This window comes from Lathyrus oleraceus, chromosome 1 (genome assembly GCF_024323335.1).
Source record: "Lathyrus oleraceus cultivar Zhongwan6 chromosome 1, CAAS_Psat_ZW6_1.0, whole genome shotgun sequence".
Lineage (NCBI taxonomy): Eukaryota > Viridiplantae > Streptophyta > Magnoliopsida > Fabales > Fabaceae > Lathyrus > Lathyrus oleraceus.
Window position 1 is genome coordinate 325,086,354 of NC_066579.1, and position 23,924 is coordinate 325,110,277.

Sequence of the window (23,924 nt, forward strand, 5' to 3'; positions counted from 1 at the left end):
ACAACTCTTGCGCAGGCACAAAACAGAAACCCCAAAATTTTGACTCTGGGAGTGTGACGACCGTCACAGGCAATGTGAGTGTGACGAGCGTCACAGGGTTGTCACGACCGTCACAGGTCCCTAAAATTCTGTGAGTCTGTTACGACCGTCACAGGTCAATCTATGGGTCTGTTGCGAACGTCACGCGTCTTGTTACGACCGTTACGCATCCAGTTTGTTACGCTTGTTATGCTCGTCACACGAGCTTCACGCGGTCAATTAACAAACTTTGAAACAATCAACACACGTGTTCCAAAAAACCCTAAATTGACAACTCCTTGACGGCACAACCCTTGCGCCGTCACCAACCCTAATGCGCCAATTTCAGACCGTCAAACACACCTCGATTGTTGATTCAGTATGATTGATCAACATGTCATTGCTTCACCATACTAATGTCGGATTCCGAAGCAAATGACCATTGATCGCTCAAAGGAAAACAATCATTTAGTGTTCGAATGAATGAAATAGAAACAGTATATCACATATACTGTACTTTGCATTAGGATTACTTATATCATATATAAGTTGATCGGTCTCAATTGCGTAACCTATGGACGATCGATGTATCGCTGCTTCACCATACTAATGTCGGATTCCGAAGCATAGTCAACATCAATCATCCAACTTATACACTCATGATGCCAAATTTAATTGCCCGTTTAATTAATTGATTCTTTCTGTCTTTTAATCATATTAATACAGAAATTTAAACAGCTATCCGAGTCATGGTTTCGTAAGTGGCTCTGATACCACTGAAGGAGAATTTGCGACCCAAAGCGCAGCGGAAATTAAAATTTCTCCTTTAGAGATCCTTACGAATGGTCATGATCAGTGATAGAGTATTTACCTCTTGTGACGGTTGAAACCTTTGGTGCAGATCTCTTGTGACGATCAAAACCTTTGATGCAGATCCACGAAGCGATCACGAACGTTGAACGATGACAACGTCTCTAATATGTCCACACGAACGGGTTCCTTCAATCTCAGTGCTAGCTGGTACGAATGAAGGCTTTGAGTGAGAGAGAGAGAGAGTGAAAACGAAAAGAATGCAACCGCAAATTTTTGCTTCTGCACAAGGGTTCTATTTATAGAACCACTTGTGTGGGCTTCAAGCTAAAAGCCCACTTAAGTGTATTTTGGCCCATATCTTATAATATGCCCAAAATCACTTAAGCTCATGGTACCTTACCATATTTCGTATTCTACTCAAGTACACCGTACCTTACGATGTTCTATAACTCACTTAAGGGCACCGTACCTTACAGTATTCCTTAGTTACTCTATCTCTCATCAATCCGTCCTTTGTGTGTGACCCTGTAGGTTTTCGTGACGTTGGCAATTATATTAAATCACGCATTTAACATAATAAATAGTGAGCGGTATCTAGCAACACATCACTGCTACCCAAGACACGAAAATGTCATGTGATCTGACAAAACCATCTGTGATAATAATTATGTGTATAATTACCCTTTTGCCCTTATGTCTATATTGAACACAAGGCATAGACCGTGTCATCCTTGTCCAGTTCAATATTGGGCCCATAGACATTTATCCTGTTATGCAGGATGGGCAAATTCCATCTAGGTCACTCATGTCCCTCAGCATGCTTTGTGGAGTACCCATCAACTGTCTTTATGGTTATCCAGTTACGGACAACGTTGGATCAGCAATAAAGCACTCGACTCTACATCTAGGATCCATAGTGGTTTCAGGTCGAAGAGTGGAATACACTATTATCACCATGAGAATGACTTATGACACCTTGCATAACTTTCTATATAGTATTCTCATAGCGGGTCAATCCGGTATAAATATTACTCCTAATATTCATACCTATGTTTAAGACTTGATAACTCTTTATCCATGATCCATGAGATGTGATCATCAGTCTACAAACATAATAGTCTTAATGCTTTAATGTTATCCCACTTCACACTAAAGCTCGACTACAGATACTTTAGGAATAGTGTCCTTATGTTTAATGTGTTCTCATGATTAAGTCACACTTAATACATTAAACGGACTATCTATTCCAGGGACTTTATTAATCAACCATAATAAAGAGAATGCCTTTTATTATTCGATACAAGTACCAAAATGTATTGGCCTCTAGGGCTTACACCAACACTTGGATCTTTCAGTCTTTGGTATATGCGCAAAAGCCTTACAACTAAATATTCTCAAATGATCATACTTGACATTCTTTCCAAACCAAAATTTGTATGGAACTTCACTATTCAAAGCAACAGTAGAAATGAGATTAAGAACATGCATTGCCGTGTAAAGTGCCTCATTCCAATAATGATTAGGAAAATTAGCATCATAGAGCATACACCTTACTCTCTCAATTAATGTTCGATTCATCCTCTCAACTAAATCATTCAATTGAAGAGTTTTAGAAGGAGTCTTTTCATGTGCAATACCATGCTGCTTGCAATAGAAATCAAATGGTCCATAATACTCTCCACCATTGTCTGAACGAACACATTTTAGATTCTTGCTTGTCTACCTCTCAGCCAAAGTATGAAATTCTTTGAACTTTTCCGACACTTGGTCTTTTGTCTTCAAGGCATAAACCCGTAGTTTCTTGGAGTAGTCATCAATAAAGGTAATAAAGTAAAGTGCACCACCCAAAGATTTTACCAATCAAAGCAATTTTGACTTCTTTGAGGGATGATATTTCTTGAAGGATACTCTAGTCGGTTTACTAGCCATGCAATAAGAACACTTCTCCAAATTTGTATTCTATAATCCAGGAAAAACATCCTTTTTGGCCAAAACATCCAACCCCTTTTCACTAATATGACTAAGTCTTTGATGCCACAAAGATGCTTCCATGTCATTAGCATTCACACTGTCCCTAGCAAACAAAGCTTTTGTCCAATATAGTTTAGAAATATTTTTCCCTCTAGCCACAACCAAGTTATATTTGTTGAGTTTCCACTTTCCAGAACCAAAGTGATTGTCATAGCCAAAATCATCAAGCATATGCACGTAGATCAAATTAAAGCGGACATTTGGAGCATGTTTGACATCTCTAAGCAACAATTGCATTCTCATGTTGGTTTGCAAACAAACATCACCAACACCAATTACCTTAGATACATCATCATTAGACATCCCTAGCACTCCAAAATCATCAGAAGTATAAGATGTGAAGAAATTCCTCCTTGGTGTAACATACAGCACCACTGTCAACTATCCACATGCTCCCGTCTGATACAAGATTAACAGACTCCTGATCACAGAGAATAACAAGACCATCACTAGTAGCAATAGTAACACAATCATCATCATGATCTTTATGGTTTATTTGTTTAGACTTACCCTCATTGCCGTTGTTATCTCATTTCCACTAATATCAATACTTTTGTACGCGACTTGTTTTGTGACAATAATGACACTCCAGATTCTTGTATCGCGACTTGGATTTACTTATGCTATTCTCTATACCACCCTTCTATTCCTTTTTATGACTTCTTCCTCTTTTTCCAGTGACAAACCCTTCAGATTGAGATGAAGAACCCTATGTTTTCCTTCTCATCTTCTTATTAAGAATACAACTCTTAGTCGTTTATAAAAAAACAACACGTCTAAGAGCAGAACTTGTGATAGAAAGCCGAAATGTCTCCCAATGACTCTGGTAAAAATAACAATAGAAATAGTCCCAAAAGTTCATCATTTAATTTGATACTCATTCTCGACATCTGATCAAGGAGTCCTTTAAATTCACTTAAGTGGCCCGAAATAGAAGTTCCCTCCTTATACTTCAAATTTATGAAGTTATTCAAAAAGAATAATTTATCATTTCCTGATTTAGAGGCATGCGATGACTCTATCTTCTCCCACAAAGTTTTTAAATGTGTCTCATTAGCAATATGTTAATAAATATTATCTTCTACATATTGTCGAATAAAATCACATACTTATTGATGTTCAAACTCCCATTCTTCATCATACACAAAATCTAACTTTGCGAAACTAAAAACCGATAAATGTAATTTATTCACAAATAGTAAGTCTTTCATCTTACCCTTTCATAAATGGTAATTAGAACCATTCAACAATATCATCTTCATCTTTGTATTTGACTTCATCATTCAAGCAAGTAAAATAACCCTTAACTAGGCTCTGATACCACTCTAATGGGAAACTAAGACACAATAGCAAACCAATGCAACATATATAAAATTCCTCACACTTATAGGAACATTGAGGATCAATAACAAATATAAGACGATAAACCGAACAAATAAAGACGCAAAAGAACACTGATATTTTAACATGGAAAACCCCTAAATATGAGAGTAAAAACCACGAGTCGTCAAGACCAAAAAAATAACTCCATTATAATCAATTAAGGGTACATAAGAGTCTTAAAGTGATTCACAAATTAGTGTTAACAACCACAAATCACAAAACAAACTAGCTTCCAAATAAGAAGAAAAAAGCTGGAAAATTTCTCAAATTTGCAACTTCAGTGCGAAGTAGATATCTCTCACCTCAAGTCTTATTTTGAAATGCTGAACGTCAAAAGTTAGATAGATGTGTTACGAATCTGCCATCCGAATTTGAGCTCGATCCGACGGTTAACAAATCAGAAATCGTCGATTTAGTGAGATTGGTTTCAGAAAAATGAGAATAGATTTCTTTTATCTTTTCTTTTTTTTGAATCCTTATTTTCTCTCTATCTCTCAATTTGAAATTGATCCTCTCCACTTAAATAAATGAGACAAATGAACTAATAATATTTGAATCTTTCTCCACATAAGAAGGGAGCCTAAATCCAACACAAGTTCAAATTTAAGATCAGAAAAACATAAAATTGAAATTTGTTCGAATATGAGAATTCTGATTATAGTCAATTGGAAATAGTCAATTGTAAAAGAGAGCTTAAAATTGAAACACTATTAAAATTAAAATTGGTAGGTGTATTACAAAAGAAAATAATAATACATTTGAAAAGATGTAGTTTTTGTGTAGACATATCATTTCCTATTTCAAAATTGTTTAGAGACTCAAAATAGAAGAAAAAAAAATCACTTTTACAAAATTGCACCAAAACCAAATGCAAACACCTTAACCCAAAATTTACCTCAAAGTCAAAACCACTTCTCTGTTGGTGTCACAAAAAACTGCTTCATCAACTGGCCACCTAACAAGTGCGCCAGCAAAATATGAAGAGAACATTACGCCGCTACACCAGAACCTTCCACTTCCACTCCTTCAACCTCCATCCATCTCCTCCAGTTTCCACCTTCACCACCACCACCCACCACCACCACGCCGCAACAACATCAACATCTTCATTCAACAAACACCTAACTTCCCTAACAAACAACAACCAACACCTAACCGCCATATACCTTTACAACCAAATCGAATTCAACAAAATCATCACCCCTTGTATAATCACTCTCACAATCTTAATAACCTCTTTCTTTCATCTGGGTCGTGTCTCTCTAGCATTCTCCGTTTTCGGTAAGATTCTCAAACGCGGTTACGTTTTAGATACTGTAACACTGAATGCACTTATCAAAGGTTTGTGTGTTAGTGGTGAAGTTTCCAAGGCGTTGGAGTTTCACGATGAGCTTGTTGCTAAAGGGTTTGAATTGAATGAGGTTAGTTATGGGATTTTGATTAATGGGTTGTGTCGAGATGGGAGAGTTAATGCAGCTATTCATTTATTGAGAATGATTGAGAAAAATTGTTTTTTTGTTAAGGGTAATGTTGTAATGTATAGTACTGTTATTGATTGTTTGTGTAGAAATGGGTTTGTGAATGAGGCTTGTGAGTTTTATTATAATGAAATGTTGGTTAATGGTGTTTGTCCGAATGAGTTTACGTATGGATCGTTGATACGCGGATTGTGCGGTGTCGGGAGAGTGAGGGAAGGTTTTGGATTGTTGGATGAGATGGTTAGGGAGGGTTTATATGTAAGTGTTTATAATTTTACGGTTTTGATTGATGGCTTGTGTAAAAAGGGTATGCTAGTGGAAGCACGAGAGGTGTTTGATGAAATGGTTAAGAGAGGTTATGAGGTTAATGTTGTTACTTGTACTGCTTTGATGGGTGGGTATTGTTCGAATGGTAATGTGGATGAGGCTAGGGAGTTGTTTGATAAGGTTGTTGATCGGGGTTTTGCGCCTGATGTTTGGACTTGTAATATTTTGATTCATGGGTATTGTAAGGTTAAGAGATTGGATGATGCCATGAAAGTTTATAATGAAATGCGTCATGTGGGCTTGGTTCCGAATGTTGTTACGTACAATTCTCTGATTGATTCTTTTTGCAAATCTGGAGGAGTCTCGTGGGCTTGGGAGATTGTTAAGACAATGCACGATAGAGGTTTGACACCTGATATTGTTACTTATTGTATCTTGTTAGATGCTTTGTGCAAAAGCCAATGTCTTGACCATGCAATTTTGTTGTTTGATCAACTCGTTGAAAGGGGTTTGGAACCTGATGTTTGGACTTATACTATTTTGATTAATGGGTTCTGCATGAATCGAAGAATGGGTGAGGCCATGAATCTATTGAAAGAAATGCATCTTAAGAATTTGGTTCCTCATATTGTAACTTATAGTTGTCTTATTGATGGCTTGTGCAGATCTGGGAGAATATCATGTGCATGGAAGTTTCTTAATAATATGCATGATTATGGTCCACCCCCGGATAATATCACTTATAGTATCATGTTGAATGCTTTATGGAAAAGCCAACATCTTGACCATGCAGTTTTTTTATTTAATCAAATGATTACAAGAGGTTTGGAACCCGACGTTTTGTGTTATACCATCATGATCGATGGATATTGCAAGAGTAAAAGAATAGACGAAGCCATGAATCTTCTTAAAGAAATGTATTTGAAAAATTTGGTTCCTGATATTGCAACTTACACTATACTTTTTGACGGCTTGTTCAAATCTGAGAGAATCTCGTATGTATGGCAGCTTGTTAATGTGATTCGTGACAGTGATCCACCTCCCGATGTTCTCAATTACCTAGATGCACTTTGCACTAGTGAGCATCTTTACAATAATGGCCTTGCTTCAGCCCATCATTAGCAGAGGAATTTGTTATTGTGAGTACAGTTAACTATACTTAAATGTTTATATGATGTTGGAATAAATAGTACACAATATCTTCGAAGCATATTTTGATTAAAGGGCGTTATCGGTAACTACACTTATTAATGGTTTGAATGAAGTTGGAATACTAAATATCAACTGAGATTTTCCATACACACTAGATGTAGTTAACAAATACTAGGGACACATAAGTTTGTTCAAATTCTAAACTCATTTTTTGAAATGAATTATTTAGATAGGAATATTTTGCACTTTGTCAATTGTAGATATAAATTGTAAATCCCTTCTTTGCATTTGATTTATTTTTTGTAATAATACTATACATTTCTTGATAGGATGATATGACTGTTTTTTTTAATGATTTTCTGCCAAGTTCAATTCTGAGAGCAACCTGTTATCAAATGTAGGTGATTTTTTCCAGCTCTAGATAAATGTGTGAAGAATGAAGCACAGATTGAACACAAAGGAAAACATAATGTTTTCTGATCACCTATTTGAGATGTTAATGTCTTCCATTTTTTAAATGGTGGAAGTTTTCCGAAGGAGTTAGCATCCTACTCAGGAGCTCTACAGACATCGGTTAGTCTACACACGGCTTGGGGTTTGATATACTATATCTAATATTAGATTTCCATTTCTTAATCTTTTATAATAGCTTGTATTTCTAATTATCTGTTTGACAATTCCAGAAAAGCAACAATGGAAATGATGCATATGCACTTCCTGTCTATTCAGCCACCAGGGCCTATATGAATATATGAATATATGAATATATGAATATCACCTTAGTGCAACATATGCAAAAAAAATTGGTCGACGAAAGGTACTTTCTTGGTTCTTATTTTTTAGTTAAAAATATTTAGTATTGAAACTGTTGTTTCCTTTCAATGTCTGTTCTTTTTGTTCAATCTTTTCAATTTGTATTGCAGAATTGAAGAATTTATTGACTATCGATTCCCTTAGAAAACTCAGACAAAAACAACAACAATAACAACCAAGCCTTATCCCACTAAATAGGTCAGCTACATGGATTAACTTTCGTCGTAATGTTCTATCACAGATAAACTCAGATGACAATCTCATACAGAGTTATGTCACAGTTGGAAACATGTAATGTTAAAATGCATTATGACACATAAGGAGTAGCAGATTCGGTTATGGTTATGACTCATACAAGTTATGCCAAAATGCATTTTGGTTCTACTAAAAGGCATTATGACACATTATGGATCTGCTAAAACGCATTACGACACATACATGTTATGCTGAAATGTATTATAAGCAATACAAATTCATCTGTATAGGTTCTGAAAATTCATTTGTACATGTGTTTTGAAAAATCATTATGGTTATGCTAAATGTATCCAAAATGTAGCAATCCATCTGAACAGGTTCTGAAAATTCATTATGGCTGTATGCCAAAATGTATCCAAAATGTAACAAATTCATCTGTACAGGTTCTGAGAATTTTGATTCTGTTAAATTCACTTCAGCCATTCATATTCATAAAATTCACTGTAAAGTCTGCATCAGTACTCACAATTGCATACAAATTTGATTAATTCATGCACATTACAGATGCAGCAACCCATTATATTACTTTAAAATATAGACACAATTACACCATTACATCATTTCATAACACGTGTTGCAAGTAATGGAAAAACAAGTAACAGGATAAACACCAATCATAGACTTAGAAAACATCTCATAAATTTATTCTTTTTTTAAACTGTACTTTTTTTTTCTTTAAGTCACACCTAAGCTCATCATTATTGTTTTTCGATCTAATGACATTCTTTGTACGATTATTTATCTTATCATCAAACTATTCAAAATAGTTACATATTTTATTTTTCTTATCATCTTAAAACGATCACCATTAATGACAACCTATGATGCATAGGTACGGGTACGGTACCCGGTCCGGTACTGATACAGGATGTACGGGTACTTTAATAAAAAGTTGTTAGGTTCACAGAAATACCTCATTATATAAGTTTAAAAAATCAAAAATAACATATAAGTTTAAAAAAACAAAATATTAAGTTATAGTAACGAAGAAATTAAAATACATAAATATACTACATCGATATTTGAAAAAATCACGAATTTCATTCGAAATTGAATAATCAGAAAAAATGAAGTACCACAGGTATGGTACATGTACCAAGTACGGTGCGCATCCGATACCCGTCCTTCATCATTTTAAAAATAACCATGCTTCATAGATGACACTAACATCAACTTTTTTTTTTCTTTTTTCTTTTTCTGAGACCAGTATGGTTTGTGGTAACAAAGGAGAAATTTGCATAAAAAAGGAAAACCTTGAACGAAGTAGGAGAGATTGAAGATGGAAAAATGAAAGAGGAGAAGAGACTCAAAGTTGCATGTTGGGTTCATCTATTTTAATTCTATTTCTATTTCTATTGCTTAATATTATTATTAGGTTATTATACTTTAGTATAACTTAATATTAAAAAATAATAATAAATGATTTGTACTTATTTATTGCAAATGTTGCATTGACATATCATCAAATGGACTGCATATCATTAACCATCAGAATTCTAAAAAATTTAAAATGAAAAAAAAAGACTTTTAAAATGAGCGATCAAAACTTTAAAAAAATGAAAATACTATTTAAATTAAATTTAATTGATGTTTTTATCATTCACAATTTATTATTGTGTTTGACATATTATTGAATTTCATCAGATTTAATGAATTGTTTATGTTCAATATATTTTTATTGATTCAACCATTTAAAATTCTAATTCCACTAATAATAAAATAATTTTATAATGTCATCCAACAACTTATGTATATTAGATCAAATTATAGATATTTTAAAATAGACGTAAATTCGATAAAATGGTTAAAATTGTGGTTTCTTATTGAACGACCATATCAATGCATGCATGTCCCTTAACTCAATTCTAAAATCTAAATGCTTCAAAATATATATTCTAAAGACTACTTTTTTAATTCAAAGAATTTCTAAAAGGTTTGAAGAGGTGGGAAAAGAAAAAAAAACTGTGAAAAACAAACAAATTTGGGCCAACCCATTTTCGTTTTTCTTTCGTCTAATCTTACCATCAAAAAATCGAGACAAAACAACCTAACTCAGTCAAGCCTCCACCCTGCCAACCTGCCACCACCGCGAATCATCCCCTCCGATCACCACCGTAATTTTCTCACGAAATTCCGTCGTAGAAATGTGCTTTAGCCATTAACTTTTTTTTCTTTTCGAAATTTGATTTTCAGCGAGAAATAGTTTAAATGGCTAAGGAATTGTTGAGCCTTGACAATGGAACAGCTTGCTCATCATGGAACTACTCTGGCATGAGACTCGCTACTGGTTCCACCGATGGTACCCTTTCGATATTCGATTTCCGTGATCCAGCTTCCTCTAACTCGCTTCGATTTACTTTCAAAACTAAGGTGAATTTAATATTCAATTGAAATTTTTCTGTTGATGAAATTATGTTGATGTTAAATGCACTGGTAGTAGTGAATATTCAAATGCTTAATTTTTTTTAAGGGTGTGCTTGGATGAACTTAGTGGAAGTACTTATTTTATAAGCTATTTTAAGCTTATTTTTATTAGTTCTCTCATTACAAAAATAGGTTATATAGGGCTTGTTTGTTTAACTGAGAAAGAGTATAAATTCACTTGTGAATATTAGTGAATATTCAACTGCACAAAAGTCTTTACTTTTCATGTTAAGGGCATTGTTTGGATGGACTTTTTTTGAGGTTATCTATTGGAGGAAGCAAGCACTTGTGATTGAAGACCTGTGAAAAGAACTTATGACATTTCCACAAGCTGTTTTAAGCTTATTTCTTAGTTTTCTCATTATAACATATCTTATATAAGACTTGTTTGTTACTTATTATAAAAAAAAAGATTTTCATATTCAATAATTTAGACTTTTTCATAAGTTATTTTGAGAAAAGCAGAAGTTGATTTGTGTTCGTGTAGTAAAAATCACTTCTTAAAAAAAACATAAAAAATAATTCTTAAGAGTGTTACTATCAAATAGCGGCGCTATGGCAGATATACATGGTGGTATTTGGGCTTGCTGCAATGGTAAATATCGGCTGATATTGCGGGTTTTTCGGCCATAACCCGCTATAACGGTGCCGCAAAGCAGCCAGAATAACGGGATTTTGGCTCTCCGCGATGGACCGCCAACCGCCATCAACATCACTGGAATCTACTAAAAACAGCTTATTGTTTTTTTAGTTTGTAGATTTTTTTTAATCTCTAGATTCTCATATTTTTTTCTTCTCAAAATGCTTTTACAATCTGGAAGATTATTTATATATTTTTAAATAGTGATTTTCATCAAGTCAAAGTTATAACAAACAGACCAGATATGGTGAGCACACATGCTAAAAGATTTTAATTAAACTGTTTATCCAAACAAGGCCTAAGCTGCTCCGTGCTTTTTTCTTTCCATGGTTTGTACATTTATGTTTTCCCCCCTGAAACTGAAGGTTCACGAAGGAAACATTGTGAAGATAGTTTGGGTTCCGCCAGAGTATGGTGATGCAGTTGCGTGTGTTTCCGCTGATGGAATTGTTTCATTGTTGGAAGAGATTGTGGAAGGTATCATTTATTTAGTTTTTTCATTTACTTGTCTCGTGGCTTTGTTTTTCGTTTTCTTCATTCACATTTCAGTTAAAAGCTCACAACTTTTCATATGTTTTCACTCAATGCTGAAAACCTATTTTTTCCCTGTCTGTTTATAAATTGTCTATAGATTCACAGCCTCTTCAGTGGAAGATTCGTAAAACCTTCGGAAGCAATGAGAGCAAAGTCCTTGATGTACAATTTGGAATCTCTTTTACTCGATTAAAAATGGTTAGTTTCAGATGTTTTTCATTTATAAAAAACTGAATATCAAGTGGCCATCATTAATAACAGATATTTGATTCACCGCAACATGCTTCATCTCTGTGTATGCTTTTCACTTGAAACATATATACTTTTGATTTTACACTCATTTACATTTTTATGAACACGAAAAGGTTGCTGCATATTCAGACGGTCATGTGAGAGTTTTCGAGCTCTTGGATCCCTTGGAACTGACAAATTGGCAGCTTCAGGTGAAACTAGATTGTTCTACCTTCTCTGAGTTAAAAAATGCGGTACTTAAAATTCTTCTTATAATAAACCAACATGTTTTTTTATTCTGTTCTTTATTTGTAGGCTGAATTTCAAAATCTTGTTGAATCAGTGTCTTCATTTGGAAAGGCTCTGTGCCTCTCTGCGTCTATATCTTTGAATCCCCAAAAGTGTGGTAGCCAGGAATTCAGCTTCCTTGTAAGTTTTAATTCAGATACACCAGAGCTCAATTCTTCCAAGGTAAACTAACTCTAATCCAAATTTGTTTCATTTTTTATTTGAGCCGCATTGTCTTAATTTTCCATGCATTATCTTAATTTTCCACGGTATGGTGCTTACTGTGTGCAGGTATGGGAGTTTGACCAGGCTCATCGAAGATGGCTTCCTGTGGCAGAATTAGCACTGCCTGAGGACAAGGGTGATCAGGTTTATGCCGTCGCATGGGCACCAAATATTGGCAGGTTAAATTTGCATAACTTTAGTATTGTTTCAATCACATCTATTAGTTATACTACCTTACATAGCATTGCCGTCGGCATCAAAATGCTGAATTGCTGTGCAGACAAGAGTTGGTTGACTCTAGCACTATTTTCTTATGGAATCAAAGAAACGTGATTTGTTACTTACTAGTAATGGATTTCTTGTAGACTATATGAGGTCATTGCTGTCTCAACTCACAAGGGACTTGCAATATGGCATCTAGGATTGAATCCTGATCATAACGGGAGACTTCCGGTTGATAAAGTTGCACTGTTATCTGGTCACGAAGGCTTGGTATAATTCCAACTTTATTTATGACATCTCTTTCTTTCAAACATCATGCAGATGCTTGAATTTAAATTTCGTTAAATGTTGTTTAGGTGTGGCAAATGGAGTGGGATATGAGTGGAATGACGTTGGCTACTACAGGTGACGATGGAATGGTCCGATTATGGCAGTCTAATCTCAACGGTGTTTGGCATCAACAAGCTGCATTTGAACCTACTTCTTAGTCACCTACTCTTGTTACATGCAGCCGTCGTATGTTGTAAGTAGTAAGCTGGCATTGATCTTCCCCACACCAGTATTAATTATTGAATAGGACGGCTTGTATTTTGTTGTAGGTTAGATATGATGATAATTTTTCAATGGCCGTGATTGGCAACAACTGCAATCCCTTGCAGTTCACACAAATCATACTTTCTATTTTCAAATGACATTGAGGGAGCTATTGATATCCAATTTTCTGTTTGTGGTGTATAAATGTGCTGGCGCATTCTTTAGTTTAGAAATTTTTTATGCTAATGTGTACTTATTTCATGTTTTTAATGAAATCTAGTAATCATATATATTAAGCAATAGGGATATTGAGTTTTATTGTTCTGATCCCAAAACCCTAAACCCTAATCATAGGGATATTGAATTTTATTGTTCCGACCCCAAAACATCTGACATTTGAAACTGCATAAGGATATTAAATTTGATGTTCTGATACCAAAAATTCCAACATTTGAGTAAAACACATGCATCATTAATTAACAGTTTGAGGGGAATGTTTCATAACAACCCCCTCAAAATTAGAGTAAATTATTCTTTCTAATGCTTCCCTATGTGTTCTCTAAGTACAAAAATCTGACAAAACAGAACACATCTCTCAAAGATTTAAGCTATCATATGCTCCATTCTAGGATCCTAAAACCTCTTTCAAAGAATGGTATACAATTAAAACTGAAATCTCTTGGATGAAACCCCTTTGCAAAATTTTGAATCATTTTCATTTACAATTTGCTTCTGCAACCTTGATGTCAGCTGTGAACATTGCTCTTACCGGTCTATGATCAGAAACTTTAGACTCACTCCTGTTATATTGGATTTGATTCATGCCCTTTCCAAACCATATTATTCTATCACACCTGCATTATTTTCTTGTTGTTAGTTAGAGTATACCATTTGAAGTAGAAAATTGTTCATTATGTGTGTTTGGTTTTATGGTGAAGAGTAGTAAATTTATAATCCTTGGAAAAATGTTACTATGATTACCATGCTGGGGAACGTCTCTTTTTGCTCATGTGATTCTCATCACAACCTATGTAATCATCTGAATTTGGAAGGTATTTGTATGTAGGTGGAAACTCTATAGCTCCTTCATGCCAGCCTTGGAATACATGACCCTCTTTAAGCTCCATCTTAAGCTATATAATATGAACAGTTTTAAATCTTGAACTCAATTTGTGGCAAGTAAATAAAAAACTAGCATATAATTGCAGTTTAGTCCCTCTAAATATTTGTTTAAGAATCGGCCAGTTTTCAGTTCAACATGTTGAATTGACCTGTTAGATCGGATTTCTAAAATATTTGGTTAATGAATGCCTCTAAGTACTTAATTTTGAAAATAGAGACTTAAGTTCTAAAAATAAAAAATCACTCATCATATTAACTAGAGGGAATAATGTTGCAATTACATCTAAAGTTTTTGGTATGCTAGAGCAAAACTTATAAACCTTACCTGGTCATGTTTCAACAAGGTTTCCCATTCTCTTCTCTTGATCAATGAATGTGTTGCAAAGTGTGGCATATCTATCCTGTAGTTCAAGTCTCCCAGCCACACAACTCGACTACATGTTACCAAGTACGCATTTCAGATGAAACTCTTGTAATTTTGTTGCAAGTCAAGATGTAATTTTTATTAAAAAATGGTAACAATCGTAATTTTGTTGAAATTCAAGATGTAATTTTTATAAAAAAAGGGTATAAAAAACGGTAACAGACCATGAATGTAAGTAAGAAGAAATCATGGTCTGCCACCTTTCTAGGGATTTTGTATGCAATTCAAAATCACAACTTACTCATGGTCAATAATGTTTTGAGGCATATCATGGAGAGGACCTGCAGGGAAGCTTGTATGGGACAAAATATCAGCCGCATTAACATTTCTTTGTCTCTTGTCTACTTCTTTCCCACCAGAAGCTAGATGGCTACATATAAAGCAAAAGCTTGTTTCATGCAACACAAATCTAATTGATATTGAACCCTGCATTTTAGATCAATAAAAGATTTAAAAACTCATTTCCAATTTCAAAATTACCATCTAAATTTTCAAACATCTTTTTTTGTTTCTCTCGTTGTTTTAAAAATTGAATCAAATATCAAATTGGGAAGACTTCTAAATCATGGTTCAACCGTTTTAAATTGATTGAATTAAAATGAAATTGCGATTATACTGTTCCAATAACCGAACATATTGATTCAAGATTCAACCTATTGAACCGGCCCGTTCGGTATCTAAACTGACCTTGTTTGCCAAGCAACCCATAATCCCACAGCCAACAGATGAGACATTCAAGTGCTGGATATGTTGATAAAGGTCACATCTTGCCCAAATAGTAATGAACATTCCTACCATTTGCTTACTTATGATGCATTGAAAATCATCAACATTTTCAAATTCTTCACACACTTGTTCCTTCAAAGGATATACCTTCTGAGGTTCTGCTTTTTTCTCTTCTTCAACTATCTTTATTGGTTTCTTATTGTTAAGGGTTGCTCCAATAAGTGAATTCCACTTCATAGATTTTTTCTTGTTCTGTGGACCTAATACATTTGCTGCATTTAGAGGTACAATTTCTTGGAACCTGCTTCAAGTTTTTCACATAAAAAACTATTAAACAAGTCAATCAATTTGGGCTTTTTGCAATAATAAATTCTCGCAGTCACTATAAAGGTGATCGTAGAATCGAGATTATACGATGCTGAATATAAACAAATTTTAATTTGACAGTGACAGATGTACTGATCTATCAACATCTTACGTGAGATTTGTTCTTATTAGAATCGGGTAAGCGTGTTGATTTATCAACCATTAGTCTAACTTTTTAAGTTGTCAGATTAATCCAACGGTTGAGCTTTTGTTGAAGAAGAAGTTGTAGAAGATCCATTTGCGAAATAAATCAAACTTCCAACAATATAGTGTTAAAAGAAGAAAATTTTACCCTAGAACATAAATATCTGCATAATCATTATGTGTGTCAAGCCAATCTTCAATGTTCAAATTCTGAGGTGGTGCAATGCCTCCAATGTTCCATGAACCAACAAAGATCCTAATTCAGAATAGTTTATCATATCAGAGATTCTTTCACATAGTACTAAAATATAATAGACAGAAACTACATAAACAGTTGTTCAAAAGAATATATACTCTTTGGTTTGATGATAGAATTGTCTTGATGAATTTTTTGATGTTTGATTCGAACTAGAAATTTCTCGCTTGGTCTCCGATGAATTCCTGCTTAATATCTTCCTTAGGATCTTGCTATCACTCAGCTTGAAGCCCTGCATGATCTTTAGATAAAATATACACTATGAGAGTCGAATATAAAATTATATAGAACGTTTTTCTTTTAAAACTAAACAAAATGTAAAAAATGAAAACCAATTGAATCGATCAGAGTTGATCTAGTTCACACTGGTTCAACTCTGATCTGATTCAGTTAAACTAAACCGCATGTTATCGGAATCAAATCTACCCGAAAAGAGATACATACCTGTTACTAATAATTACATATACCAAACTAAAGAAAGGGAAGGAGGAAGAAAGAGAGTTGAACAAGATATCAAGAGGAATGGAAGGGAAGGGATTTATGAACATTTGTGATTGAGTGACATGATTGAATTGTTTGTTTGACACAATTTTAAGGACAGGTTGTAGGTTCTAGCCATTTATAGAAAAACTTGAGGTCTCTCTCATGTGCTTGTTTTGTCTCAATGCATCAAGATATTTGTCGAACGCTGTAATTAAACGATTATGTAGAAAAAGTTTAACTTCATTATTTAGATACTTTTATCAAAGTGAAATAATTATGATGTGAGAGTACTATAATTTATTTTTATGGGAATAATACGTGAGTATAATCACTACTGCATGTTTATACATCTCATGCTTTAGATACTGCGTGTCTATTAATTTTATTTCTAAATTTATTCTCCAATATATATATATATATATTATCTCTATTATATAGGTTATGGGTTTCCATTTTGTTAAGGCTCATTGTGATTGTTCAATAATAACATTACAAGTGTAACTCTTTCCATGTTTGGTGGTGATTATTGCTTCCAATTTAATACAAAAGTGTTGAGTACAATGCATAATTGTAGTATCATTGCCACAACTATCGAATGTTGAGTACAAATGTCACACTAAGAGCTCTATTACGATATTTATATGAAAAACAAATCGATATATATATATATATATCTTCTTCGTATACAAGACAAATAGGAGGTCTTGATTATGGGAAGTGATACAATAACTCAAACCTTTCCCTAGCTTCTATACAGGTACTGTAGTCCTATTACAATACTTTAATTTGTTATCATCATGCCATATAAGACAACGACATTGTAATCATCAATATACATAAAATAAAAAATAAAGATACAGAAGACCACTCAATAAGAAAACTAAAAAAAGCTACACCACAAAGGAAATGAAATACTTACATTACTAAACCTCTCTTAAAACAAAAATCAGGCTAAAGCTCAAATTGTTAGGATCACCATATCAAGGGAACATAAATTCTTTATAGGAAAATCGAAACACAACTTCTAAATCAAATATGAGTTGACTCAGATCATCTATCTTTTTCACGTTTGTTGAACAATCCGAAAAATAATTATCATTACGCATTTCCCAAATGGTCCATACTACTGCATGCCAAGTGTAACACCCCGATAAAATAAGATAATTATTTAATTTAAGTTAATAATACATTTATTAATTTAATTAAATAATTGGAATATTATTATTGGAATTATTATTATTGGGTTATTATTTTATTGGAATAAAAGTTGGAATTTAGAAAAGGTCCCATTTAGTAAAAAGGTTTATTTTTCACGTGAAAAGGAAAAGGGACAGAAAAGTGGAAAAGGGCAAAGAGAGCCAGAGAACAAGGATTGAAGAGAGGAAGAACTTGAAGCTGCAGGATTGCCGGATTAACTCAGGTAAGGGGGGTTTATCGTCGATTAATGGGTATTATGGGATAACATGTAATGGGTAGTGATAGACTATTGATTTGTCCCTGATTAGAATGATGCATGATGAAGATTGTGAAATATTGGATGAACGAAAAATGGGTTTTTTTGGAGAAATTCGTAGGAATTAGATGTAATAATGTTAGCCTTTGTGGAATCGAATAGGGTATGATTCGTGTTAGGTGATATGAATGATTATTGTGTAAAATTGGACTGTGGAAGGTGGAATTGGAGAGATCTCGTAGCAGAGAAGACCATTGCAGATCTGGAAATCTGGTTTCTGGTCATACGCGTATGGCACTAGGCAATACGCGTATGAGATGGCCTGGTACGCGTATGGTACTAGGCATTACGCGTATGGATGAGGAAGATGATGTTTTGAACGTAGCTCTGTCTCTGTTGGTACGCGTATGAGGATGTGGTACGCGTAGCATACGCGTATGAGGCAGGCATTACGCGTATGGGATTGGCTGAGAAATGGGCCATACGCGTATGGGACTAGGCAATACGCGTATGGGCAGGATTGTGATTTTTTTGTGCTGTTGTTGTGCAGTTTTTGGTTGTTCAGCTGAGTAATGTAATTTAGCTGATGTATGATAGAGTAGGGATCATTTCCCGTTGTTTTTGAGTAGTATAGGTATTAGTAGAGTGTGCTAATGCTGTGATTGATTATGTGGTATGATGATATGCATAATGTTGTGAATGTATCGATCATGTATGAAATTATGAATGGACTGTTTATGGCTTAGAGTGTGAGCATATGTCCATTGTGGTTGATTGTTGATGTTTGCATGACTAAGTGATTTAGCTTGCATATTGTGGCCTTTATGGTGGTAGCTAATTCCCATGGTAAGGAATTAGTGAGTTAGTATTGTGGATTGTTGTTGATGTTTGCATGCTAGGTGATTAGCGTGCATATCATAGCCCTTGGGGTGGTAGCTAATTCCCATGGTGAGGAATTAGTGAGTGAGTCACTAGGTCTCAAATGAGTGGGACTAGTGAGCTTGGTAGCCGTACCTGGATTTGGTCGGTGAGGTTGAACTATATGTTCACGAATAGTCGGTACCGCATGCATGGAGTCTCATTGCATAATGTATGTATGACGTATACTATGAATGGATGTATTCCAATATTATACGTGTGTTTGTGATGGTATTGGGTATGAGTATGAACTGTGTTGATATTGAGTATGCCATTTGTGTTGATGTGCCGTTACCGAATGTATGATATGATTAGGGTGATTAATTGTGTTATTACTTAGCATTACATGATATTTTATAATGCTTATTATATTGATTGAGGAACTCACCCTTACAACTATGTTTCAGGTAACGAGCAGTGATTGAGTAGAAGCTAGTCCTTGGAGTCTAGTGTAGTTCCTTAGTGGGTCATGCTCTGGTAGATGTAACATCGGGATGGGATGTTTTACTATGTTTTCATTTGGTTGTTGAACAACTTTACATGTAAAGTATTACATGGTTTGAATGTTGTTAGTTTGTATCCGCTGCGTATTATGCAAATGTTTCCTTTTGATTAAATAAATGAGCATGACAGGATATTTTGGAGAATGGTGTGAAATGATTGTGTGACACCCTTAATTGCATAATTACTCTGATTGATTTACATTGTTGTTTTAATTAAATATTTGGGGTATTTTAGAAGGGTGTTACATTAGTGGTATCAGAGCATAGTCGGTCGAGTCAAGTCGTAATTATTCTGTTCCCCTGTACGGGATAGGTGTTGTGTAACCCTATCAGTACTTATTGTTTAGCTTGTTGGGTTTTCAGAATAGAGATGGCTGGAAGAGGTAGAGATGATGCTGCGATTGCTGAGGCTCTGGGTATGCTAGCTGGAGTACTTGGAGGGAATCCGAATGTTATGGGAATGGGAGCTGCTCGTCAACTGAGTGAGTTCCAGAAGAACAATCCTCCAATGTTCAAGGGAGCATACGATCCAGATGGTGCTCAGAAGTGGTTGAAGGAGATTGAGAGGATCTTCCGAGTGACTGAGTGTGCCGATAACCAGAAGGTCAGATTCGGTACGCATATGCTGTCAGAGGAAGCAGATGACTGGTGGGTTGCTATCCGCACTGAGTTGGAAACTGCGGGGAATGCTGAGATCACTTGGGATGTGTTCAGAGAGAGATTCCTGAGAAAGTACTTTCCAGAGGATGTCAGAGGAAAGAAAGAGATAGAGTTCTTGGAATTGAAGCAGGGCAACCGGTCTGTTACTGAGTATGCTGCTAAGTTCACAGAGCTGTCGAAGTATTACACTCCCTATAACGAGGCTACTGGGGAATTTTCAAAGTGTGTGAAGTTTGAGAACGGGTTACGTCCCGAGATCAAGCAGGCTATTGGGTATCAGCGGATTAGAGTGTTTTCTGATTTGGTTGACTGTTGCAGGATTTTTGAACAGGATACCAAGGCCAGAGCGGAGAGCTATCAGCAGAGGGTTGATAGGAAAGGCAAGAATCAGAATGATCGTGGAAAACCGTATGCAGCTGGCAAGGGTTTTCAGAGACAGAGTGGGATGAAGAGGCCTAGTGGGGGAGACTCTAGTGCCCCTGCTAAGTGTTTCAGATGTGGTCAGGCTGGACATCGGATCCATGAATGTACCAGTGCTGAGAGGAAGTGTTTCAAGTGTGGAAAAGGTGGTCACTTGGCTGCAGAGTGCCGGTTGAAGACTGTGACTTGTTTCAACTGTGGAGAGGTGGGTCATATTAGCCCACAATGTCCTAAGCCGAAGAAGGAGAATCAGTTGGGAGGCAAGGTCTTTGCTTTATCGGGTTCTGAGACTTCTGCAGATGATCGTTTGATCCGAGGTACGTGTTATATTAATGGCTTTCCTCTTGTAGCTATTATTGACACAGGTGCGACTCATTCCTTTATATCTTTGGATTGTGCTGTGAAACTTAAGTTAGAGATATCTGAGATGCATGGTGGTATGGTGATTGATACTCCTGCGAAGGGTTCAGTGACTACTACTTCAGTTTGTTTAAATTGTCCTTTGAGTATTTTTGGTAGAGACTTTGGAATGGGCCTTGTGTGTCTTCCACTAGTGCAGATTGATGTTATTCTGGGTATGAACTGGTTGGTGTGTAACCGAGTTTATATCAACTGTTTTGATAAGACTGTGATCTTTCCTGAAAGTGAGGAAGGAAAGAGTTTGTTTCTTTCAGCAAGGCAGGTGAATGAGGCAGTAGCAGATGGGGCAGAGTTGTTCATGCTGTTAGCTACTATGAAGGCTAAAGATAAACTGGTGATTGGCGATCTAGCCGTGGTGTGTGATTTTCCTGATGTGTTTCCGGAAGAAGTGAATGAATTACCACCAGAGCGTGAAGTTGAGTTCTCGATTGATTTAGTACCTGGTACTAGGCCGATATCGATGGCTTCGTACCGTATGTCTGCTGTTGAGTTAACTGAATTGAAGAGTCAGTTGGAAGATCTGTTGGATAAGAAATTTATTCGTCCGAGTGTGTCACCGTGGGGTGCACCAGTGTTATTGGTTAAGAAGAAAGAAGGTACTGTGAGGTTGTGTGTGGACTACAGGCAACTGAATAAAGTGACGATCAAGAATCGGTATCCTTTGCCAAGGATTGATGATTTGATGGATCAATTGGTTGGTGCGAGTGTGTTCAGCAAAATAGATTTGAGATCTGGGTATCATCAGATACATGTGAAAACTGAGGATATTCAGAAGACTGCTTTCAGAACAAGGTATGGACATTATGAGTATTCTGTAATGCCTTTTGGTGTGACTAATGCGCCTGGAGTATTTATGGAGTATATGAATAGGATTTTCCATCCGTATCTAGACCAGTTTGTTGTGGTGTTTATTGATGATATTTTGGTGTATTCGAAATCTGAAGAAGAGCATGCTGAGCATTTGAGAGTGGTTTTAGGAGTTCTACGAGAAAAGAAGTTATTTGCTAAACTGTCTAAGTGTGAATTTTGGTTAGAAGAGGTTAGTTTTCTTGGTCATGTGATTTCCAGAGGTGGTGTTGCTGTTGATCCTTCTAAGATAGAAGCGGTATCTAAGTGGGAAGCTCCGAAGTCAGTTTCTGAGATAAAGAGTTTTCTTGGACTTGCAGGATATTATAGGAAGTTCATTGAGGGATTTTCTAAGTTGGCGTTACCGTTGACGATGTTGACTAGAAAGGGGCAAGCGTTTGTTTGGGACTCGAAATGTGAAGAAGGTTTCCAAGAGTTAAAGAGAAGGTTAACTACTGCTCCTATTCTGATATTACCGAGTCCGTCAGAACTATTTGAGGTTTACTGTGATGCTTCATTGTTGGGTTTGGGTGGTGTGTTGATGCAGAATAAGCAGGTTATAGCTTATGCTTCGAGACAACTGAGGGTTCATGAGAGGAACTATCCGACACACGATTTAGAGTTGGCAGCTGTGGTACTTGTTCTGAAGTTATGGAGGCATTACTTGTACGGTTCAAGATTTGAGGTTTTCAGTGATCATAAAAGTTTAAAGTATTTGTTTGATCAGAAAGAGCTGAATATGAGACAGAGGAGATGGTTAGAGTTTCTGAAGGATTATGACTTTGGTTTGAATTACCATCCGGGTAAAGCAAACGTAGTGGCTGATGCATTGAGTCGGAAATCATTGCATATGTCTATGTTAATGGTTAAGGAATTGGATTTAATTGAGCAGTTCAGAGACTTGAGTTTGGTGTGTGAGAGTACTCACAATAGTGTTAAATTGGGAATGTTGAAGTTAACGAGTAGTATTCTGGATGAGATCAGAGAGGGTCAGAAATCTGATGTGCTTTTGGTTGATAAGTTGACTCTAGTGAATCAAGGTCAAGGTGGTGAATTCAGAGTTGATGAGAATGGTGTTTTGAAATTTGGTAATCGGGTGTGTATTCCGGATGTTACCGAACTTAAGAAGAGTATTCTTGAGGAAGGACATCGTAGTGGCCTGAGTATTCATCCTGGGGCTACGAAGATGTATCATGATTTGAAAAAGTTATTTTGGTGGCCGGGAATGAAAAGAGAAATTGCGAGTTTTGTTTATTCTTGTTTGACTTGTCAGAAGTCAAAGATTGAGCATCAGAAGCCGTCTGGGCTAATGCAACCGTTGGCTATTCCAGAGTGGAAGTGGGATAGTATCAGTATGGATTTTGTTTCTGGTTTACCGAGGACAAATAAGAATTCTGAAGCTATTTGGGTGATTGTTGATAGATTGACTAAATCGGCTCATTTCATTCCGATCAGAATGGATTATCCGTTAGAGAGATTAACTGAATTGTATATTGAGAAAATTGTAAGTTTGCATGGTATTCCGTCGAGTATTGTTTCGGATAGAGATCCTAGATTTACATCGAAGTTCTGGGAAGGTTTGCAGAGGGCTTTGGGAACTAAGCTGAGGTTGAGTTCTGCATATCATCCGCAGACTGATGGTCAGACTGAGAGGACGATTCAGTCACTAGAGGATCTTTTGAGGGCGTGTGTTTTGGAAAAAGGAGGTGCTTGGGATTGTTATTTACCTTTGATTGAGTTTACCTACAACAATAGTTTTCATTCGAGCATTGGTATGGCACCGTTTGAAGCTTTGTATGGTAGGAGATGTCGGACACCTTTATGTTGGTATGAGTCCGGTGAGAGTGCTGTGATCGGACCGGAGATTGTTCAACA

At 35.8% G+C, this 23,924-nt stretch overlaps 3 protein-coding genes across 6 annotated transcripts; 2 read left to right on the plus strand and 1 right to left on the minus strand.

The window, feature by feature from the left end:
- The first annotated feature begins 5,087 nt into the window (after positions 1–5,087).
- On the plus strand, positions 5,088–8,623 carry LOC127133728 (pentatricopeptide repeat-containing protein At3g22470, mitochondrial). Of its 2 annotated transcripts, XM_051061756.1 has the most exons (5): positions 5,088–6,907; positions 6,999–7,129; positions 7,544–7,715; positions 7,826–7,959; positions 8,066–8,623. In XM_051061756.1, the coding sequence occupies exons 1-2, from the start codon at positions 5,223–5,225 to the stop codon at positions 7,009–7,011; spliced, it is 1,698 nt and encodes a 565-aa protein (XP_050917713.1). In that variant the 5' UTR covers positions 5,088–5,222; the 3' UTR covers positions 7,012–7,129; positions 7,544–7,715; positions 7,826–7,959; positions 8,066–8,623. The 2 variants fall into 2 exon arrangements, with proteins under 2 accessions (XP_050917713.1, XP_050917712.1); XM_051061755.1 differs by having other exon boundaries at positions 5,088–7,129.
- Positions 8,624–10,227: 1,604 nt separating this feature from the next.
- Positions 10,228–14,612, plus strand: LOC127133770 (protein SEH1). Of its 3 annotated transcripts, none has more exons than XM_051061760.1 (9): positions 10,228–10,580; positions 11,640–11,751; positions 11,906–12,006; positions 12,174–12,251; positions 12,355–12,510; positions 12,619–12,731; positions 12,918–13,044; positions 13,131–13,297; positions 14,375–14,612. In XM_051061760.1, the coding sequence occupies exons 1-8, from the start codon at positions 10,419–10,421 to the stop codon at positions 13,260–13,262; spliced, it is 981 nt and encodes a 326-aa protein (XP_050917717.1). In that variant the 5' UTR covers positions 10,228–10,418; the 3' UTR covers positions 13,263–13,297; positions 14,375–14,612. The 3 variants fall into 3 exon arrangements, with proteins under 3 accessions (XP_050917717.1, XP_050917716.1, XP_050917715.1); XM_051061759.1 differs by lacking the exon at positions 14,375–14,612 and adding an exon at positions 13,374–13,491; XM_051061758.1 differs by lacking the exon at positions 14,375–14,612 and having other exon boundaries at positions 13,131–13,491.
- Positions 13,699–16,947, minus strand: LOC127133754 (type IV inositol polyphosphate 5-phosphatase 9). Its single transcript, XM_051061757.1, has 8 exons — positions 16,791–16,947; positions 16,445–16,587; positions 16,239–16,346; positions 15,542–15,881; positions 15,096–15,280; positions 14,756–14,864; positions 14,290–14,441; positions 13,699–14,162 (listed from the first exon to the last, which is right to left on the minus strand). Exons 2-8 carry the CDS (start codon positions 16,582–16,584, stop codon positions 14,024–14,026), a joined length of 1,173 nt encoding a protein of 390 aa, XP_050917714.1. The 5' UTR covers positions 16,585–16,587; positions 16,791–16,947; the 3' UTR covers positions 13,699–14,023.
- Between the last annotated feature and the right edge of the window lie 6,977 nt (positions 16,948–23,924).